The sequence below is a fragment of the Phacochoerus africanus genome, chromosome 15 (assembly GCF_016906955.1).
Source record: "Phacochoerus africanus isolate WHEZ1 chromosome 15, ROS_Pafr_v1, whole genome shotgun sequence".
NCBI classification, from domain to species: domain Eukaryota; kingdom Metazoa; phylum Chordata; class Mammalia; order Artiodactyla; family Suidae; genus Phacochoerus; species Phacochoerus africanus.
In genome coordinates, this window is record NC_062558.1 from 91,584,604 (window position 1) to 91,603,130 (window position 18,527).

At 47.5% G+C, this 18,527-nt stretch overlaps 1 protein-coding gene across 2 annotated transcripts in view; it reads left to right on the plus strand.

Annotated features, from left to right (window-relative positions):
• The window catches only part of MARCHF8 (membrane associated ring-CH-type finger 8), a 129,164-nt gene extending 110,637 nt beyond the window's left edge, over positions 1-18,527 (plus strand). The window contains exons 4-8 of one of the 2 annotated variants that reach the window (XM_047759925.1): positions 8,327-8,409; positions 8,637-9,482; positions 11,176-11,356; positions 14,151-14,298; positions 14,874-18,527. In XM_047759925.1, the coding sequence (XP_047615881.1) occupies positions 8,327-8,409; positions 8,637-9,482; positions 11,176-11,356; positions 14,151-14,298; positions 14,874-15,178 (1,563 nt within the window). In that variant the 3' untranslated portion in view covers positions 15,179-18,527. The remainder of the gene's footprint in view (positions 1-8,326; positions 8,410-8,636; positions 9,483-11,175; positions 11,357-14,150; positions 14,299-14,873) is intronic. The other variant, XM_047759924.1, reaches the window with a different exon arrangement.

The following is an 18,527-nucleotide window of genomic DNA, read 5'->3' on the forward strand; positions in this document are numbered from 1 at the left end:
TCGTTAACCAGTGACAGAATTAGGTTACTCAGACCTATGGGTTATGTGTGAAGTTAATGTGCCTTTTTTACTTTATACCCAAGAAAACAACTATCCCAAAGACAAGATACTTACTTTCATGCAACAGAAACAAGGGGAATGAATTGGCAGAGTTGAATGTTATCAAGTGGTGACAGCCTGCTTTATATGTGTCATGAATACCACCACGTAGCCCCACTTTGGGACCTGATGGAGCTCAGTGATCAGTGTTTTGTTCTTTGACTCCCCCTTTGCAAAGACGGACTGATTGTATTTCCTTTTTTCTTTTTCATCTGACTGGTTACAGTTTATTTTTTGTCTAAAGCTTTAGACCAGCAGTTTTCAAAGTTTGGTTCTGGATCTCTTGGTGGGGAGAAGGACAAGCTTAAAACCAGTTTCATAATAAAATCAAGACATTATTGACTTTTGTCATTCTCCTTCTCTTATGAGTGTAGAGTGGTGTTTCCGGAGGCTGAGTGGCATGCGGGATGGCATCTTCTCTCTGAATCTAATGGAATGTGTACGGGTGGTCTCATTTTTTCAAGTTTTCTGATGTGTGGTTGATGTAACCCATATAAACACAAGCTCTTTGGGGGGCCTCAATCATTTTTAGAGTGTAAAGGAATCCTGAGACCAACAAATTTCAGAACCTCTGTTTTAGATGTACTGATAGAGACACAAAATACTCCAGGGTGTACTTGTTTTATTTATTCAACAAGTATGCATTGAACACCAGCATGGCAACACTGCGTGCCAGCATTATGCTGTGTGAAATAGCAGCAGCTTCTAGATGAACATACTATTCCATTAATATGGTTCTGTAAGCCTTGACAAGTGCCAGGAAAGAAATGAACAGGGTACAAGGACAATGAATAATTGGGGTGATAAGCCCCAGGTCACCTAGCAGTTGTGATCCACCTGGAAGCCTTCTTCACAGAAGAGGCCTTCCTGCAATGGTGTCTGTCACATTTATGCATCTCTGATTTTATTTGATCCTTGTAACAGCCCTGTGGATTATTGACCTGATTTTTAAATCATTAAATTCTTGCTCTAAGAAGTATGTTCTGGGAGGTGGTGTGCTTAGTGGAGTGGCCCCAGAACATACAAAGACTGAGGACCTTGGGAGTCAAAAGCCAGGGCTGCTTCCACCATCTTAGAATTGTCTCAAAGAAGAATTACTGGAAATAAAAACATATCGCAATTACATATTTGAAAAGTTAAATACTCGAAGTCACCAGTAATAAAGGGTCCTTTTGAGTGGTAAATAGCTCAGATACCTACCCTTTTCATCACAGTATTTCTGATGATTTGGGGTCTTTTTAAAGTTATATTTGTTGTTTCTGGGAATGTGAAGCCATCTTTGCTCAGAAATCATTGCCTTCAATGTAATTTATTGACAACAAGTTATATTTGCAAGATCCCCAACAGTAGCTTAAAGCCCAGCTTTGGAAGATGAGCCACGAGAAAGTCCCTTCAGCATTGCCTACTCCAGCAGTGCTATGGATATATGCCCCTTGTTATGCTGGAGATTATTATTATTCATGTAATTCCAACTCTCTCTGAAAAGCCACCAGTGTTAGCACTACTCACTAGGCAATGCTGAGAGTCATTTATAATGGAAATCATTGTAGAATTAAGCAGTCCTTATTGTACACTCTCCTCCATGAATTCAATGTTGTATATATTCTATATTTACTTTTTAATGGTCAGTCTTAATTAATTACTATTGTGAAAACTCGTTCTTGGCACGGCCCCTCATCAAGGGTCAACATGTATTTATCAGCGCAGCCACAGAACTGGCCTCTCCTTCTTTAATTGTAGATCATTTTTAAAGTTGAATACAATTGGGTGTTTATTTTTAGAAATCAGAATCTCTCATAATGAAGCATTTGTTTCCACAGAAGAACTTCTGTGCTAAGCAGAAAGTTTGTTGAAATCCAATTCCAGTCTGTACATTGCCATGTCTAAATATCAAGTGAGACTCTATTTGGCTTTATTATGGGAAGTCAAGCCTGCTGAGCTGGCAGTAAGGACCTGATCACTACCTCTTGGATGGGGAGTGGGAGGGCAGTAGCATTTAGTAACCTCCTGAGGAGGAAATAGAGGTAAGGTGGTCTGGTAAACAGAATTTCTAAAGTGCCCCCGACCCTAACGTCCAGAACCTGTGACTAAGAAGAGAAATTGCTGACAGGTTCTTTGTATGAATGGAACCTGAGTTCTTAAAGGCACAGAGCTTTCTCTGGCTGGAGGCAGAGACTGGAAGCAAGGGTGGCTTGAAGATGGGGAGGGATGCCTGGGAAATGAAGGGAGCCCACGGCTGACAACCAGCACGTAAACAGGGCCTCAGTCCTAAAGCTGCTAGGAGCTGCCTTCTGCCAACAACCTGAATGAATGTGGAAGTATATTCTTCTCCAGAGCCTCTGCAAAGAAGGGAGACCCTGAGCACAGGGTCCCCTCAGGCTGTGTGACAGAGGATACGTTTGAGGTTTTGAGCCGCTGAGTTTGTGATAATTTGTTAGCACAGTAATAGAAATCGAATACAGGTGGGAAATGCCATCTTTGTAGAGAAAAAGATCTCTCTCTCGGTAGCTGTTCAATTCCAAAATCTCTATGCTGACAGTGTAACATTCTTTCTTGGTTTAACTGCTTTCTTTTTCTTTTGCTTATTTTGATTTGGGGGGGTCTGAGATTTTTTTTTTTTCCAGAACTGCGGGAGTTCAATGACCTTGAAATTATGTTGGCCATGATCCTTTGTAAGAAAGAGTTTTTACATTGAAACTGTTCATTGACACAACTGAAAGTAAAAAATCCCCCAGAAGGCTTAATCATCATGTCAGATGCACTCTGACATCTATTTTATTTCATTTTTTAAAAATGTAGATCATGCAATCAGTTTCTTTACCAGATGTCCCAGAGTTGGAAAATCATTACAGTTGGTTGTACAGTTTTATTTTGACTTCTGAGACTTGCAGTCTCTCATTATTTAAAAAAGCAATTTGTGTTTAGGAAATACCTGTTCATGGTTAAGTGGTGTAAGGCTGGAAACGGTCTTCATGAAAAGTCTCTCCTGCCCGGAGTGTCTCTCCTGCTCTCCTTCGGTGTTTCACAGGAAACCACTGTAGGGAGCCATTGACAGATATTTTGCACGTGCCAGCATGCACAGCGTGGCTCTCCCCTCTGTCTGCTCCCTCCATTACCCATTACTGTGCAGAACGAGCTTTGCCTTCTTTTAAAGTTTGCATTCCTTTCTGCTATTGTACCAGTATCGACCCAGTCAGATCCAAGCCATAGGCAGTGAGGTTATGCCAGCCCTTTGCTCCCAAACCTCCTTGTACATATGTGTGAGGATGAATTCCTAAAAGAAGACTAGCTGGGACAAAGTGTATGTGCATTTGTAATTCTGAGGGAAACTGCCAAACCTCCATCTTAGGAGGGAGGTTGACCAGGTTTCTTTCCCAACCAGCAATGTGTGAGCAGGCCTGTTATCCTATGCTTTTGCCAATATGGGTACTTTTTTTAAAAAACTCTTTTTGTTGTTGTTGATGATGGTATTTCTTATGGGAGTTTCAATTTGTATTTCTCGTTGTGAGAGAGGTTAAGCCTCTTCTCATACTTTAAGAGCCATCTATATTTCCCATTTGTTGATGAAGTCATTGACTTGATATACTGTAATTTAAGGTCAGTTGTAAGCACGAGCCCTCTTTGCATCTTGCTCTCCTTATCCAGTCCTTCCTTAAGTTCTCCTGGCTGGGAGTTCCCGTCGTGGCACAGCAGAAACGAATCCGACTAGTATCCCTGAGAATGTGGGCTCAATCCCTGGCCTCACTCAGTTGGAGTTGGGGCTCCAGCATTGCTGTGGGCTGTGGTGTAGGCCACAGATGTGGCTCAGATCCCACATGGCTGTGGCTGTGGCATAGGCTGACAGCTGTAGCTCCGATTCAACCTCTAACCTGGGAACTTCCCTATGCTTCAGGTGCAGCCCTTAAAAAAAAAAGTTCCTCCTGGCTGAAAGCAAACAAACCCATACCATTTCTTGTGGCCCTACACCTGTTGATAGTAATCAAATGGGCAAATTCTGTTTAGTTAGGGAGTAAAATGTTCTAAAAGTAACTTTGCTGGTTAATGAAAAGAGGCCCAGTGGTGCAGTAGAGAAGGCGGAAGTGGCCAAGGGGGGAGGTTGGGAAGTAATGTAGTGGAAGGAAATGAAGCAAAAAGCAAGTGGGGAAGGTTCGGGGTAGGGAAGGTGCCAGGGGCATCCTGGGGGGAAGAAATGTAAAATTGCTAACTCCTGCCCCGGCCTGAGAACTCCAGCTGATGAGTCTGTTATGACAGCCCTCCCAATGGTAGGAAGTTCTCTTGAAAGGAAGCAGAGGAAGGGAGCATGCCAGTTTCCACCAAGGATGTATGGAAAGTTTCCTATTCCTTATGTGTTTTTGGCAGCCTTGATAAGATCATTTAAAATACTAAGTCTGATAGGAAAGGCAACCGCCAAGTGACTTGATTACAGCAAGACAAACGTGTGGTTCTTAAGAAAGAAAAACAGTGAGGACTGAGGCCTAGACAGGATTCAGAGGTTTGTTTTGGCATAATGATTACAACATCTTATGAAAAGGGGATTTTTATGAAAATTTTTTTGCAGTGAGATTGGTTTACATTCCTTTTTGTGACCGGAATGTCTCTTGTTTGTTGGTTCAGGAACAGGGGGCTTAGGTTTTCTTAACTCATTTGAGTTTTCTCATTGTGACCTTTTATCAGTAACTGTCGAGTTGTGCATGGCCTGCCCCTGGGGGGAAGAAGAGGGTGTTCTCTGGAGCTGGGGGGAGGCTGCCCCATGGCTCTCCCAAGTCACCCTGCTCTCAGGATGTGCTGGGGAGCTGTAGGTGCCCTGAGCCTCCGAGAGGGGACTGCCAGCCCCTTGACTTGCTTCGACTTCCCTGCTTGGGTCCTGGGACTGGGTTGAAGCTCTTGGCTTCGTTTATCGTCATCGCTGATCAGGCCAGTCTTTTAAATCCTTGTTGATGGGTTGATAGGTATTATCCAGCCTGATACCAACAACAAGTCAAGCTCTTTGAAGTTGCTGACACTGTGCTTTGGTGATCATTCTGCCTGCAGACTGGTCCTGAATTTCAGTGTGTTTTTCTTACTGTTAAGAAGGAGCCAGGAGAAGGCATTTCTTGATTTGTTTTTATGTAAAACAACAGTAAGTAGATTTAAAACTTTCCTAATGATCTAATAAGAGGGGAGTCTTTCTCACTGTTATGGGGAGGCTTGGATGTTACCTGTAGAGGGTGTCTTGTGATGTTCTTTGTGGGACTGGAGAGGATGAGGTGAGGGAGGAGCACAGACAGAGGATGCTGAGACTGTTTCTGTTGCCTGGATAAATAGAGCGGGGCTTGGGGTCGCCGCTGTCCCGCAGGCCTACCTGTCTGCTGCAAGTACAGACGTGGCCGTGTGAGTCCCTGTGACACACCTGAGATGGGGACCTCACAGGAAAGGGGTCACAGGTCCTATGTGTGGATCGTCTGACTGCAGGTTTTGTTCTGCTCTGAGGCTCCCCCCACCTACCACTGAGCCTCGCCCCCATCACGGGCCTGAGCTGATGTGACTGTTACTCTGGACTTCCCTTTCCTACATGAGATACTTGAGGTTTGGAACAGGAGTGAGAGGCCGTTTTATCTTGATTTCAGCTTCCCGTTGAGCCCTGCCTCCTCTCAGGGCACTGGCCCTGGGAAGACCTCACTTTCCTTCCCCAAAGTTTGCTCTCCCTTCAGAATATAGGAATGTACACGTGGTTTCAAGGGGCTTCTGTCCTAGGAAGATAACTAGATGTTGCCCTGTCTTCTGGGGGAGCAGAGCGCTTTTCCAGTCCTGGTGTGGGGAGGGCACATCCTTCTGTAATTCATTCCCAGTCACTGAACGTGAATCAGCAACGTGGAGTCAAGGAAAGCTGACCTCACAGCAGTGAGGGGACAAGGACATACACCTCCATTCCTGTCCTCCCTTCCTCCCAGGTCTACTTGGGGAGGCATGGTGACGCTGTTCACGTCTCTACACCATGACCAGCCTGTGGTCTTCAGGATGGGCTGCTGGTCTGGCCTACGGAAGCTGAGCAGAGCTGGTCGCCCTCACATGTTAAAGAAGGGAGAAGGAGTTCAGGAAGGCTTTCCATCTCAGTGTGCGGTCAGGACTGAGTATGAGAGAGCAGGCAGAGAGAGCTGGGGACATGAGTGGCTCTCCGCAGCCTGCCTCCCTGCAGTGATTGACCTGCCTTCTCTCAGGACACTGGCCTGAGTACTCACCTTGCAAGAGCAGACAGAGGAGCCCAAGACGGCTGCCCGGGAGGAAAACACAGGAGAAAGTAGAGGTGGGCAGCTTGTGCAGTGGGAATGTAGCAGCCTAATGTTGAGACACAACACTGCCCCCCCCCCCCATTTTGTTTTAGAAGGAATCGTGATCAAGAAGTGTAGGGTTATTTGGGGGATGTCATTTTCATGTCCCCAAATAAACTTTATTTTTTGCTTTTTAGGGCCGCACCTGCAGCATGTGGAGGTTCTCAGGCTAGGGGTCAAATCGCAGCTATAGCTGCTGGCCTATGCCACAGCCACAGCAGCACAGGATCTGAGCCGCATCCACGACCTACACCACAGCTCATGGCAATGCCAGATCCTTAACCCACTGAGCTAGGCCAGGGATAGAACCCGAAATCTCATGGTTTTAGTCAGATTTGTTTCTGTTGCACCATGATAGGAACAACCCCCCCCCCCCCCGCCGCCGCCAAATAAACTTTAGATTCTTAAGAACTTTGACTAGCAATACTTTTACAGAAAATATACCCAGTATTCAGATGCACATTCACTTAGAAAATAAATGTGGCTCAGAAGATGTGCTCATTGAATAATGCTGCATGATTTTAGCAGATAACATGGGGCATGATAACATGTAACTTCTTGGATCAAGTTTCTTTACGCTGAGTTGGATTTAAATGATGTTTCGGCCCCACGTTGGGGAGCAAGAGTAGCTGTCTACACACCTCAGTCACAGTGCAGTTCCGATTCTTCCCAGGCTGCTGTGTTTTGCTGCAGAGGGGAGTCGGGGAAAGTGGTCCTGGTGGCTGATGCAAGGCAGGGGTCCCACAGCTGGAGTGCCAGGATGAGAGTGCGCCTCTGGAGTGGCACTTAGCAAGAGTGGGGGCTAAGCCTCAGCCAGGGAATGGTGGCCAGAGTGGGCTCTCCAGAATCAAGGAGCAGGGCTAGGGGTCACTTGAGAGGGCCTGGTGGGGTAGGGCAGATAATGTTGGTTTGCTCTCGATGATAACAGGCTCACAGCAGTGTCTTCACATGGCTGTCGAGGCTACAGATGCTCACTCAGTCTGTCTCAAGGAGGGAAGAACACGCATGGTGCTCTGGGGGCCATGGAAACACAGGAGACTGTCTTGATGAGACCTAACAAGATCCTCACAGAGGCTAGAGTAGGAGGCGAGGGGGCAGGGGCGGGGGGGGGGGTCCCTCTAGCCGTGGGTTTTGCATCCTCAGCTCAGCTTCACTCCCTATTCCTGGTTCTCTCCTCCACTTCTTTGCCACCTTGGTACATCCTCCCTCTCCTAGGTCTTCTACTTTTGGCCTATGCATGACTCCCCAGAGCCCCTGCTCTATCTCATGACCTCTTGCTATACTTTCTTTCAGATTTACACATGCTTGATTATTTTCTTAATACACAATCCAAGTTTAGAACTCTTGCTCTGTTCTGTGCTCAGCCCTGTCCTGGGCCCAGGATGGACCTATGGATTGGTGGCCCTGTGCTCAAGTGTCTCCCCTGAGTATGAAGCGTGCTGGCAGGGTGATGAGGGTTCCTAGACCAGCCGCCAGGTGCTGGGGGAGGAGGGCTCTCACCTCCTGCCAGCCTTGACGGGATTATCCCAGGTACCAGCCTAAAGAGTGCTGGGCGGGGAAGCGAGGCTGCCAGGGAAGGTGCCTCATGTTTCTTTTGCATGTGCATGGACCTCATAGTGCTTGGTTTCTTGACTTCATGTATGAATTACATTTAAATGCTTAGAAAATAAATGACCATGGAATCTATAGGATGTTGGGGGTGCTGTTCCAGAGTCTGAAATATTTCTTGGCTACACTTTTACCTTCATCTGAGGAAAGAAGAGTGCTGCTTGACTGGTTCTTACCTCAGCTCGTAGGGGCCTAATACGTGCTGTTCCCTGAGTGGTGGGAAAGTGCAGACCTGTTGCCTTTCAGAAGAGGTGGTGTTCGCGGTCCCCCTGGCTTTTTCCTGAAAACTGACCAGAGGTGTGTTGTTGCAGGCTGGGGGTTCCTCGGTGGCATCTGCTCCAGTGTCCGCCTTCTCTCGCACCTCTGTCACGCCCTCCAATCAGGACATCTGCAGGTAATGCTCTGCTTCAGATGCTACGGTGGCTCACATGCATCCTGGGAATAAGCATTTGTGTCTGTAGGTTCTCGATTTTCCATATGCCTCTGCTCTAATTAGTCAACCCAGTTTTCTGTGCTGTTTGCTCACCAAGTTACCAGTCTTACTTCTTCACTTTGATGTCTATTCTCTTTTAAAATTGTTTTCACTTTCTGTGCTTTTATTCCACTGTTCTCTGCATGCAGTTCCAGTGCAGTGTTTTCTGAGTGTTGTCACCACAGTCCCGTGCAGTCTGCTGTTGTCTTGAAAGCTCCTCCATGCCAGAGTTCTCTGACGCAAGGGCTCACTGTGACAGTTGTCTGTCAAGACGCAGTACAGGTGTCAAAGAGAAATTCCTGTGGTTCAGAGTGGGCCCAGGCCTTGAAGCCTACTAAGAATACCAAAGCCAGAAGGACACTGAAGTTCTCAAAATCCCTAAACGATGTGGGTGAGAAGGCCCAGGACACTTTGGAAAGTTTTGACTATGTGGAGAGAACTTGCTCTGAAGGGAAGTTGGTGCTCCCTCAAGACCCGTGTCTCAGAGGTAACAGGTTCCACCAGAAAGAGAAAAGAACGCTGAATCGCAAACCTTTTGGCAATTCCAAACGTTCATGTGTTTCATCCCTTTCTGCCAACCGTTCAGTGGCATCAGAGGTGGGCGCTGGCAAGGCGGGCTTACACATCCCGCTGCTAGACGAGAAGGCGGATGGCGAGGCCGCATCCAGAAGTCGGCGGCTGCTCCGGTACCTGCTCTCGCTCTCTCACGGTTTGAGCACCAGCAGCCTGCACCGGTTCCACGAGCTGCAGAGCTGCGCCCCTGGCCTGCACCCCACCAAGTCGTCCAGCGGGCTGGCGGGGAGTGCGGGCTTCTGCTCCGACGACATGGGCGACGACGATGTCTTTGAGGACAGCATGTCCACAAAACTGAAGAGCAAGGTCCTACGGGCGCCCCTCTGCTCAGTGGAGAAGGACAGTGACCTGGACTGTCCTTCCCCTCTGTCTGAAAAGTACCCCCCCATCTCTCCTGTATCCACGTCAGGGGACGCTTGCAGGTTGGTTTGCCAAGAGCCACCATCCTGGCCATCTCTGCTCCCCACACCTCCATGGCCTCGTCTTGCTTTAATATGTGAAGTTTCAGGAAAACAAGTAGGCGGTTGTAGACAATTACAGATTAATGGTTTTCTCCGGAAGAAGAGAGTATTGATAACATTTTTATGACATGGGTCACAAAATAGTTTCACAGATGATAAAAGAGAAAGAAGCTACACATATTAAAGGCAAAGCTGACTCTTCTCAACCAAAAATATATAACCTTTGCATAAAGAAATTGGAAGAAAGAAAATAGCATCTCCAGTCTGCCAGCTTGATGATCTAGATGTTGAGCATGGGCTGCGTATCCCGGCTGCATTTTTACCCCTTGTTCCACCTGCAACACGCTGTGCATGGCGGGGGGGTGGGGGGTGGGGTGGCGGCTCTTCCTAGCGTCTCCTTCCTTCCTTTTAGCTTGGATGCAGCCACCTCTGCCCACGTCCTTTTCCCACCTTTATCTTCCTGAGTGCAGCATCCTGGTCAGGCCTCCAGGATCTTCCAGAATTCACTTTTGTCACATTCTTCTGCCTTCCCCATTCCAACCTTTCCCCTGTGGCCCCTCTTCAGGACCAGCTATTAACCATTTCTTTTACAATTGGAGCAGAAGCCCCTCTCACAGAAACAAACAGCTGAGAGCCTGGCCTGGGCCAGATCCCAGCTTCTTTTCAGGCCAGGTGTCCCCACCTGCTCTTCAGCTGCTGGAAGAGACCCTTCTGTTTCTTAAAAGTCTGTTAAGTTCCTTGAGGTTAGTAGTTACACCCTGTTGCATGTACCTTTAAATAATGAATGAGATTCAGGAGTTCCCGTCGTGGCGCAGTGGTTAACGAATCCGACTAGGAACCATGAGGTTGCAGGTTCGGTCCCTGCCCTTGCTCAGTGGGTTAACGATCCGGCGTTGCCGTGAGCTGTGGTGTAGGTTGCAGACGCGGCTCGGATCCCGCGTTGCTGTGGCTTTGGCGTAGGCTGGTGGCTACAGCTCCGATTGGACCCCTAGCCTGGGAACTTCCATATGCCGCGGGAGCGGCCCAAGAAATAGCAACAACAACAACAAAAAAAATGAATGAGATTCAAAATTCTCACTGCCGAGTGGTCCTAAAAAAAAGAAATGAAATTGCAGCATCTTACAATGGTTTTTCAGGTTCAGGAGAGGTATTGTGGTTGTTCTGTTTACTCTCTGACAGAGGACAGAGTTGTGGTTTGTGAAGGTGAGGTCAGTGGTTAGAGCTAACAGAAGCAGATTTCATCATCTTTCCAAGTCACTGGTATTTTGGAAAAGTAGAGTGCTGGTTCTGTTTTACAAAATTTTACCTCTGATTATTTTAACATCGTTAAGTTCTAGAATATGCTTCCATGTTGCCTTAAATTCATCTTTTAGTGCAGTTCTTAAAGTCTTACGAAAAATGGCTGCTTATCATGTGTTATACCATTTATTCCTCTCTGATGCCAAATGCCATCCCGACTTTTCATGTTGGCGCGGTAAGCTAGAAACTTTTAGTTTGTAGTCGTTTTCATTTGTGTTCTGTGTGTTTTTGTGCTTATAGTCACTCCCATGATATTTGTTTCTGAAGTTTTCTTTGGGAGGCTGACCTTCCACTGAAGTGTCGTCTTCCCTGTCATTGGCCTTCCTTGTAACAACCAGCTTTCCTTCTGCCGCAGGATCTGTCACTGTGAAGGGGATGATGAGAGCCCTCTGATCACCCCATGCCACTGCACGGGGAGCCTCCATTTCGTGCACCAGGCCTGCCTGCAGCAGTGGATCAAGAGCTCCGACACGCGCTGCTGTGAGCTGTGCAAGTTCGAGTTCATCATGGAGACCAAGCAGAAGCCTCTGAGAAAAGTATGTGCAAGTTAGCACCTGGCGCCGAGTGGAGCCACAGTCGGCTCGTGTTCACTTCCTTAAGAAGTGGGGGCCGGTGTGTGCATTCATGTTTCTGATGCTGATTTCCAAGTCTCTCCTTTCATGAAGAAGCTCTTTTCTGACCATTCAGTCATAATGTTTTCTTTTTCCTTAAAAGCAGACTGCTTGGGAGTTCCTGATGTGGCACGGTGCCTTAAGAATCCACAGCTGTAGCTGTGGCCTGGGAACTTCTATATGCAGTGTGTGTGGCTATAAAGTTTTAGGAAAGCAGCCAAACAAAAAGCCTCAAAAACAGCACAAAAAAACAAACCAAGACTGCTTACTCATCTGTATCAGTCATTTGGCCCTTGACTACAGACTGTTTTGTGACATCTTAGCATTTAAATTTACATGTATTGGGAGTTCCTGTCATGGCTCAGACTTAATGAACATGACTAGTATCCATGAGGACGTGGGTCTGATCCCTGGCCTCGCTCAGTGGGTTGAGGATCTGGCGTTGCTGTGAGCTGTGTGTAGGTTGCAGACATGGCTCAGATCTTGTGTGGCTGTGACTGTGGTATAGGCCAGTGGCTACAGCTCCACTTCAACCCCTAGCCTGGAAACTTCAATATGCTGCATGTGTGGCCCTAAAAAGACAAATAAAATAAAATTAAATTAAAATTTAAAAAAATAAATTTATTTATATGAACTATTCATGCTCTGCCTCTAATTTGGACCACAGAGTAGAAATTAGTATCTCTCCCCAGCACAGAGCACCTCATAATATAGTACATTTATTTCTATGTACCTGTGATAGTATTTGCTAGATGGGAGGGTGGGAGCAGATGGGAAAAGAAAGGAGTCACAAGCATTACATGAAATGCAAGTCAGGTCTCATGTCCTTGCTTCCTCTGAGAAGAGCCTCGTCCAGCACGCCCCTCCTGTATAAACATGGTTATTTAATGTGTTTTGTTTGGAATAAGAAAAGACTTGTTTTATCTCAAAACTTTAATACATAATTGCAAGGGGAATCATGTGATTAGGTACTGGCACTGGACATTGCCGTTTCTAACTTCCATGGTGATTGCATGTATCACATAGAGAAGAAGTCACTCAGGGTGGGTTAAAGTGCTGGGAAGCAGAGTGGTGGTAGCATCATAGAATGTTTGGGTGTAAAAGTAGTTCTTGAAGGATCAGTGGGATTTGGGGGGGAAGTGAAAAGAGTTTAGAAAACTCAGACTGTCTCTGGAGAAAAGCATTCACTAAAAAGCTAGTTCGAGCAGTTCCCACTGTGGTGCAGTGGGATCAGCGGCATCTCTGGAGTGCAGGGACGCAGGTTCAATCCCGGGCCTGGCACAGTGGGTTAAGGATCTGCTGTCGCTGCAGCATAGGTCACAACTGTGGCTTGGATCTGGATCTGATCCCTGGTCTGGGAACTCCATATCCCTCTGGGTGTCTAAAAACCAAAAAAACAAAAAACTTTCAGACCTTAAAAAAAAGGGGGGGAGTTCCCATCATGGCGCAGTGGTTAACGAATCCAACTAGGAACCATGAGGTTGCGGGTTCGGTCCCTGCCCTTGCTCAGTGGGTTAACGATCCGGCGTTGCCATGAGCTGTGGTGTAGGTTGCAGACACGGCTCGGATCCCCTGTTGCTGTGGCTCTGGCGTGGGCCAGTGGCTACAGTTCCGATTCGACCCCTAGCCTGGGAACCTCCATATGCCGCGGGAGCGGCCCAAAGAAATAGTAAAAAAAAAGACAAAAAAAAAAGCAAGCATTTCAGGGAAGTAGGAAAGGCTTAAACTGAGCATATCTTAGAAAATCTGGGGAGTATTTTAGGAGGGAAGCTAGATGAAGCTGCTGTATCACACCATTGCAGAAAGCAACCAGGATGCCAGAGAAGGCAGGGACAGACTACATAAAAAATGTTTTGCCCCATAAAAGCCTTATAGTTTATTGAGTAGCCACTCTCTACTGATCTCTCAAATGAGTCTTATGGCACCTTGAGCAATATAGATAATCCATGAGGCTCTACTTTCAGCCTATCCTGCATTGAACCATCTGGAAAGGCTGTGTGTAGTAGGGCTGGTCAGGGGATATGCAGTGTTTATACTTGTTCTTTTTCTCTACCTTTTTTGTGTTTTCTTCCGATTCGGAAACCAGTAAATGAAAATCTGGCTATTTGGAGTAGATTAATGAGCTCCTAGAGGAGATGGGACTGGCTCAGACTGCTTGTACCAGGAACCCTTAGCATCGATTTCACGGTGTTGCTGCCAAAGTAGCAGAGGATCAAAGAGTGAGCGCCTTCCGCCTTCATCTTCACGATGTAGTGTGACTCATCTGCTAGTGTGTCATGGTGTCATCACCCCCCTTCTTCCCTTCCCTCATGCCCGTCAGCAAGTCAGGGAAACTTAAGCTGTGCCACCTGGGTCTTGAGCCAACATGCTGTTCTCATCAGGACCAGGACCATGTGATCTTTTATCAAGCCATTTAATGCCTGCTCGCAAAAATAAGCAGCCAAGGGAATTGCTGGTGGTGGTTCATAGCTCATCTTGATCCCAGCTTCTTTTCATCACATAGACAGTTGGCTGTCGACAGGATACCAGAGCCTGGTGCCTAGTTGAAGCCAAGTGGTTTGAAAGAGAACTACTCTGGGTGTTTGGGGAAATTCATCTAGTTTGGGAAAAGGGGAGGGAGGAGGGAAGCTGATCTTACCCATCAACAAAGCCCCTCATCCCATCCCAGCACTTGACATCCGTGAACCTGAGCCTCATGCTCTGCCTGTTGTCTTTCCAGTGGGAGATGCTGCAGATGACAGCCAGAGAGCGCCGGAGGATCATGTGCTCAGTGACGTTCCATGTCATCGCCATCACCTGTGTGGTCTGGTCCTTGTATGTGCTCATCGATCGCACTGCTGAGGAGATCAAGCAGGGGCAGGCAACAGGTACGTCCCGAAGGAAAGGCGCACCCAGCGTGGAGGCCCCGAGGAGTGCACTGGGGCATTACTCCATATTGATTCTGAAGTCAGACCTCAAGTGTCTAGGCTTCTGGAGGGAGGCGTCTGTTGTGAGGCACCACACATCCCTTTTGGATGTTTCTTTTAAGTAGTTCTTAAAACCCAGTTGAGGAGTTCCCCTGTAGCTCAGAGGGTTAAGGGCCCAGCATTATTACTACCGTCCTCTGATTCGGTCCCTGGCCCAAGAACTTCCACAAGCCAGGGGCACAGCAAATAAAGTAAAATAAAGTAAAAAAAAATAATAGGGTAAGATAAACTAGAGCATGGGGAATAATTTAAAAAAAAAAACACCCTAAGTCAGTAGAGATCAAACTTAGAGACGGGGACTCTCCAGGATGCCCCCTGGAAGAGCAGGACGAAGGGAGCAAACACTGTCCTGCACACCCCTCCAGTGAAGCAGGATTTGTTAAGAATCCACATGGGAAGTTTAGAAATTGTGTTTTATTTGCTTCAGATCTTAAATACGGTCTGCTAATAGGCTCACCAGGTTTTTTCCCTTCTAGGAATCCTAGAGTGGCCCTTTTGGACTAAATTGGTGGTTGTGGCCATCGGCTTTACTGGTGGACTTCTTTTTATGTATGTTCAGTGCAAAGTGTATGTACAATTATGGAAGAGACTCAAGGCTTATAACAGAGTAATCTATGTTCAGAATTGTCCAGAAACAAGCAAAAAGAATATTTTTGAAAAAACTGCACTAACAGAGCCCAACTTTGAAAATAAAGATGGACGTGGAATCTGTCATTCCGACACAAACTCTTCTTGTTGCACAGAACCTGAAGACACTGGAGCAGAGATTGTTCACGTCTGACTGTGTGGAGGGTGTAGTTCTCCCGGACATCCATGGACAGCTGAAGGATATTGTTTACTGCCAATCATGTACCTTTTCTTATGTCCTTTAATAGCATAGACTGGGCAGGGGACTATTTTTAATGGCTTCTCTTCTTTGAAACCCTCCTTAGTGACTCTCCTGGAAAACCCTCACGTCAGCCATGCACGGCTGGCTTCCGCGGCTGCCAGCATGGCTGCGGGAAGGGAACGTGGAGAACCCTGTGACCCCGTGCTGGAGGCTGGCTGTGTCCTGGCCTGTGAGCAGGGTGAGGAGTAAGATGCCAAACTAAGGGAGGAGCAGGAGCAGGTGGCGCCTGGGCCCTGGAGCAGAGTATTGGGCACATCCGGCCGTGAGGAGAGGCCACCCCCTCACTAAGGAGAGCCCTGGGAGGCCACCACTGACACTTCCTGAGTGGACGGGGTTGTGGTGCTCTGTGTGTGCCGATTCACTAAGCAAACAGCACTTTACAAAAAGAGAGTCTTTATTTTGTAATAAGTGTGTCCCATGAGGTTGACACAGAAGAGAACATCTCACGTAGAAACCTTCCCTTCATGACCCCAATGATCTTTTTCACAATGTAATAGATCTGAAGCCCTTTTTGCCTTATATATGCTAAGAAACATGACATCCATTCCGTGTCCATCGCAAGGGACTTGTAACTATAAAGCAGGACAAACAGATCTGAGGCTTTTTCATTAACATTTCACGAGAATTAATGGAGACTAAAGGGCAACTTGAGCATAATGCCTATGGCCTGTTTTATGCCTAGTCTTTGTGTCATAGGCCTGCCCTGAACATACCTTTTTGGTCAGCCCTGAAGAGGAAGGGTTCATGAGATCTAAATGAAAGGCAAGGAAGTGAGTGACTAGAACAAAACTGAATATTTAAAAACTATTCCTTTACAGACAAATCTCTCTGGTTTGTGCTGGCTCCACGCTGAAGGGGTAAGCTTGCATCCCCCGGGTTGGGGCTCCTGGGTGCTTGCCACTCGGCCAGCCCCTGCTCCTGGCAGATTCTGTGGATCACTGCCCAGGGCCGAGAGGCAGAGGGGCTGGCTCCAGGGCGCGGGCCAGAAGTGAGCAGTACGCTGTCGGGGTCCACTGTGTTCCTGCCCCAGTCACACCTCCGCCCATTATCGCCTTAACTGGACTGAACAGAGAGGATACTTTGGGGCCCCTGGCCCTGCCATCAGTCCATTCTATCATCAGGGATTATCTCCTGTACCATTTTTCACAAAACCAAAATCACTACCATCGAATGGCCTTTTTCCCTTCAACGAGTATGCTAAAAATTCTGTTTTTAAAGACCAGTTTCATCCTACCAGGCACATGAGTCAACTCCAGGAAGACGGTGGGCGGGGGTCTGCAGTATAACATGAGTGTGGGGGGTGCTTCCTCTCCAGGCGGTGAGGTGCTCGGGGCTCCAGCCCTCAGTCCTCTGAGCTACAGGTGCTTCATCTGCCCTGTTAAGAGGATGAAGCAAACACAAGATGATTCCTTGCCTTTCAGAGTGGAAGCCCCCTGGTTTGTTTTAAAAGCCAGGTGGAGGGTCTCTAAGCTCTGGAGGAGGGCTTTACCCTGCCATGGCTTCTCTGGCTAGGCAGGTCCTGTCCAGCCACAGCTGATCCCTGGAAATAGGCCAGCGTGCCCTGTCCATCTCCCAGGCCACATCCAGCCCTTGCCTGTGCTCACTGTGCCCCAAAGTGCAATTAGCTACACCCCTTCTGAGCCTGGGGACACCGAGCAGCTACAGACTGTCCACTCAGGAGAGCTCAATTCCAGGTCAGCCCCACCTGGGGGATCTGCCCAGGCAAGGTCCCTTGTCCCTGCCCACTTCTCATGGAGGATGAGTGGTCAGGGAAAGACTGGGATAGATTTTTTAAGTGGGAATCCTTCCCCTTCCCCCCAGCGGAACCCCTGATGCTGGGCTTGAAAAGCACCGAGGCTTCATGTAGAGAGGAAAGTGTGCATGGGTGCGGCTGGCTCCTGGGCTGCCCGCTCGCTGTGGCTGGCGCCACCTGTGGCAGAGGTGCCTTTATAACCATGACTGTTGTGTTGATCCCATGCCCAGCCAGACTCTCACGGAAAACCCTCACCTCTTTTCAAGAAGAACCTATACCATCTCATCATCTCTGGCACAACTCCTGAAAGTGTCTGCCTGTGGACAGTCTGTCCTGTGACCATCTCTTCTTTCCTGGGATGGTACATGGCTACTCCCTTGCCTTTCTCATTTCTCAAAGGTGCTGTGGAGCACCTCTGACCCCATACTTAGTCCCAGAGCTAATCTCTCCTGCACAGGGACTAACAGGGAAGTGTGAAGCCCTGGTGAGGTTGTGCTGTGCTGTCCTCTAGCGGGGGCTGAGGCTCTGCTAGGCCTTCCTTTAATCTGCGTGAATTTGCCCTCTAGGTTTTTTGCGGGATTGATTATTCCCCATTTTCTCCTCATTTTACGCCTGGCTTTAGTGGGAAGCTGGCACTTGGCTGGACCATGTAGAAATGTAGGATGAGCTTGCAGGTCTCAGGGAGGGTCAGGAGGGCTGGTATTTGTGGAAAGGGAAGGAGGAGGCCAGGAGGAGAGGGAAACAGCTCTGGGGTGTCGCCAACCAGCCATCTCTGATTTGGCCTCTGCCACCCCTCAGATTACAGTTCAGCTGAAGGGCTCTTGTGCCCGAGTTTAAGATTCTCCTGAAAACTGAAGAAGGTCTTTTCCTACTTTAGGCCTCTAATGTCTCTTCCTTTTCAGTCCACTCTTTTCAATGTTATGGATCCAGTTTCCAGACCTGCGGGTATACCCTGCCTGGCTGCAGACATACTGGCCCCAAGCAGGGTGGTTCAAGAGCCTTAGGTAATGCCTGAAAGGGTTCGAGCTGCCCCTGCCGCCTGGTGGCCCAGCTGTAGAGCTGTAGAGCCCAGCAGGGTAAAGATCCACCATGCTATGGATCTAGCCTCATGCAGATACACTTTTGAGATACTTTTCCTCTTGATTTGAAATATTCAGCTTCCTAAGGAAAGACTGAAGCATAAGGAGATAAAAGAATTTGTCTTTGTTTTGCAGCGCATCACCTATTTAGATGCAATGTTTATAGAAAGTCGATTGTTAATAAAGACCAAATTTACACTGGCATGTGTGGTGTAGTTTCTAAAAAGCACTTCACATTTGAAGTTTTTCTTAACTTAGAAAATTTCTAGGTGATTAAATGTCTAGTTTTGTATCCTTTTGTGTATCTTCACTGTCTCTCAGTATTATTGCTTGAATAATTCTCTGTATGGGGGTCGTTTGTGCTATACACAGAAGTGTCTACAGCAATAAAACATTTCTTTAAAAAGGC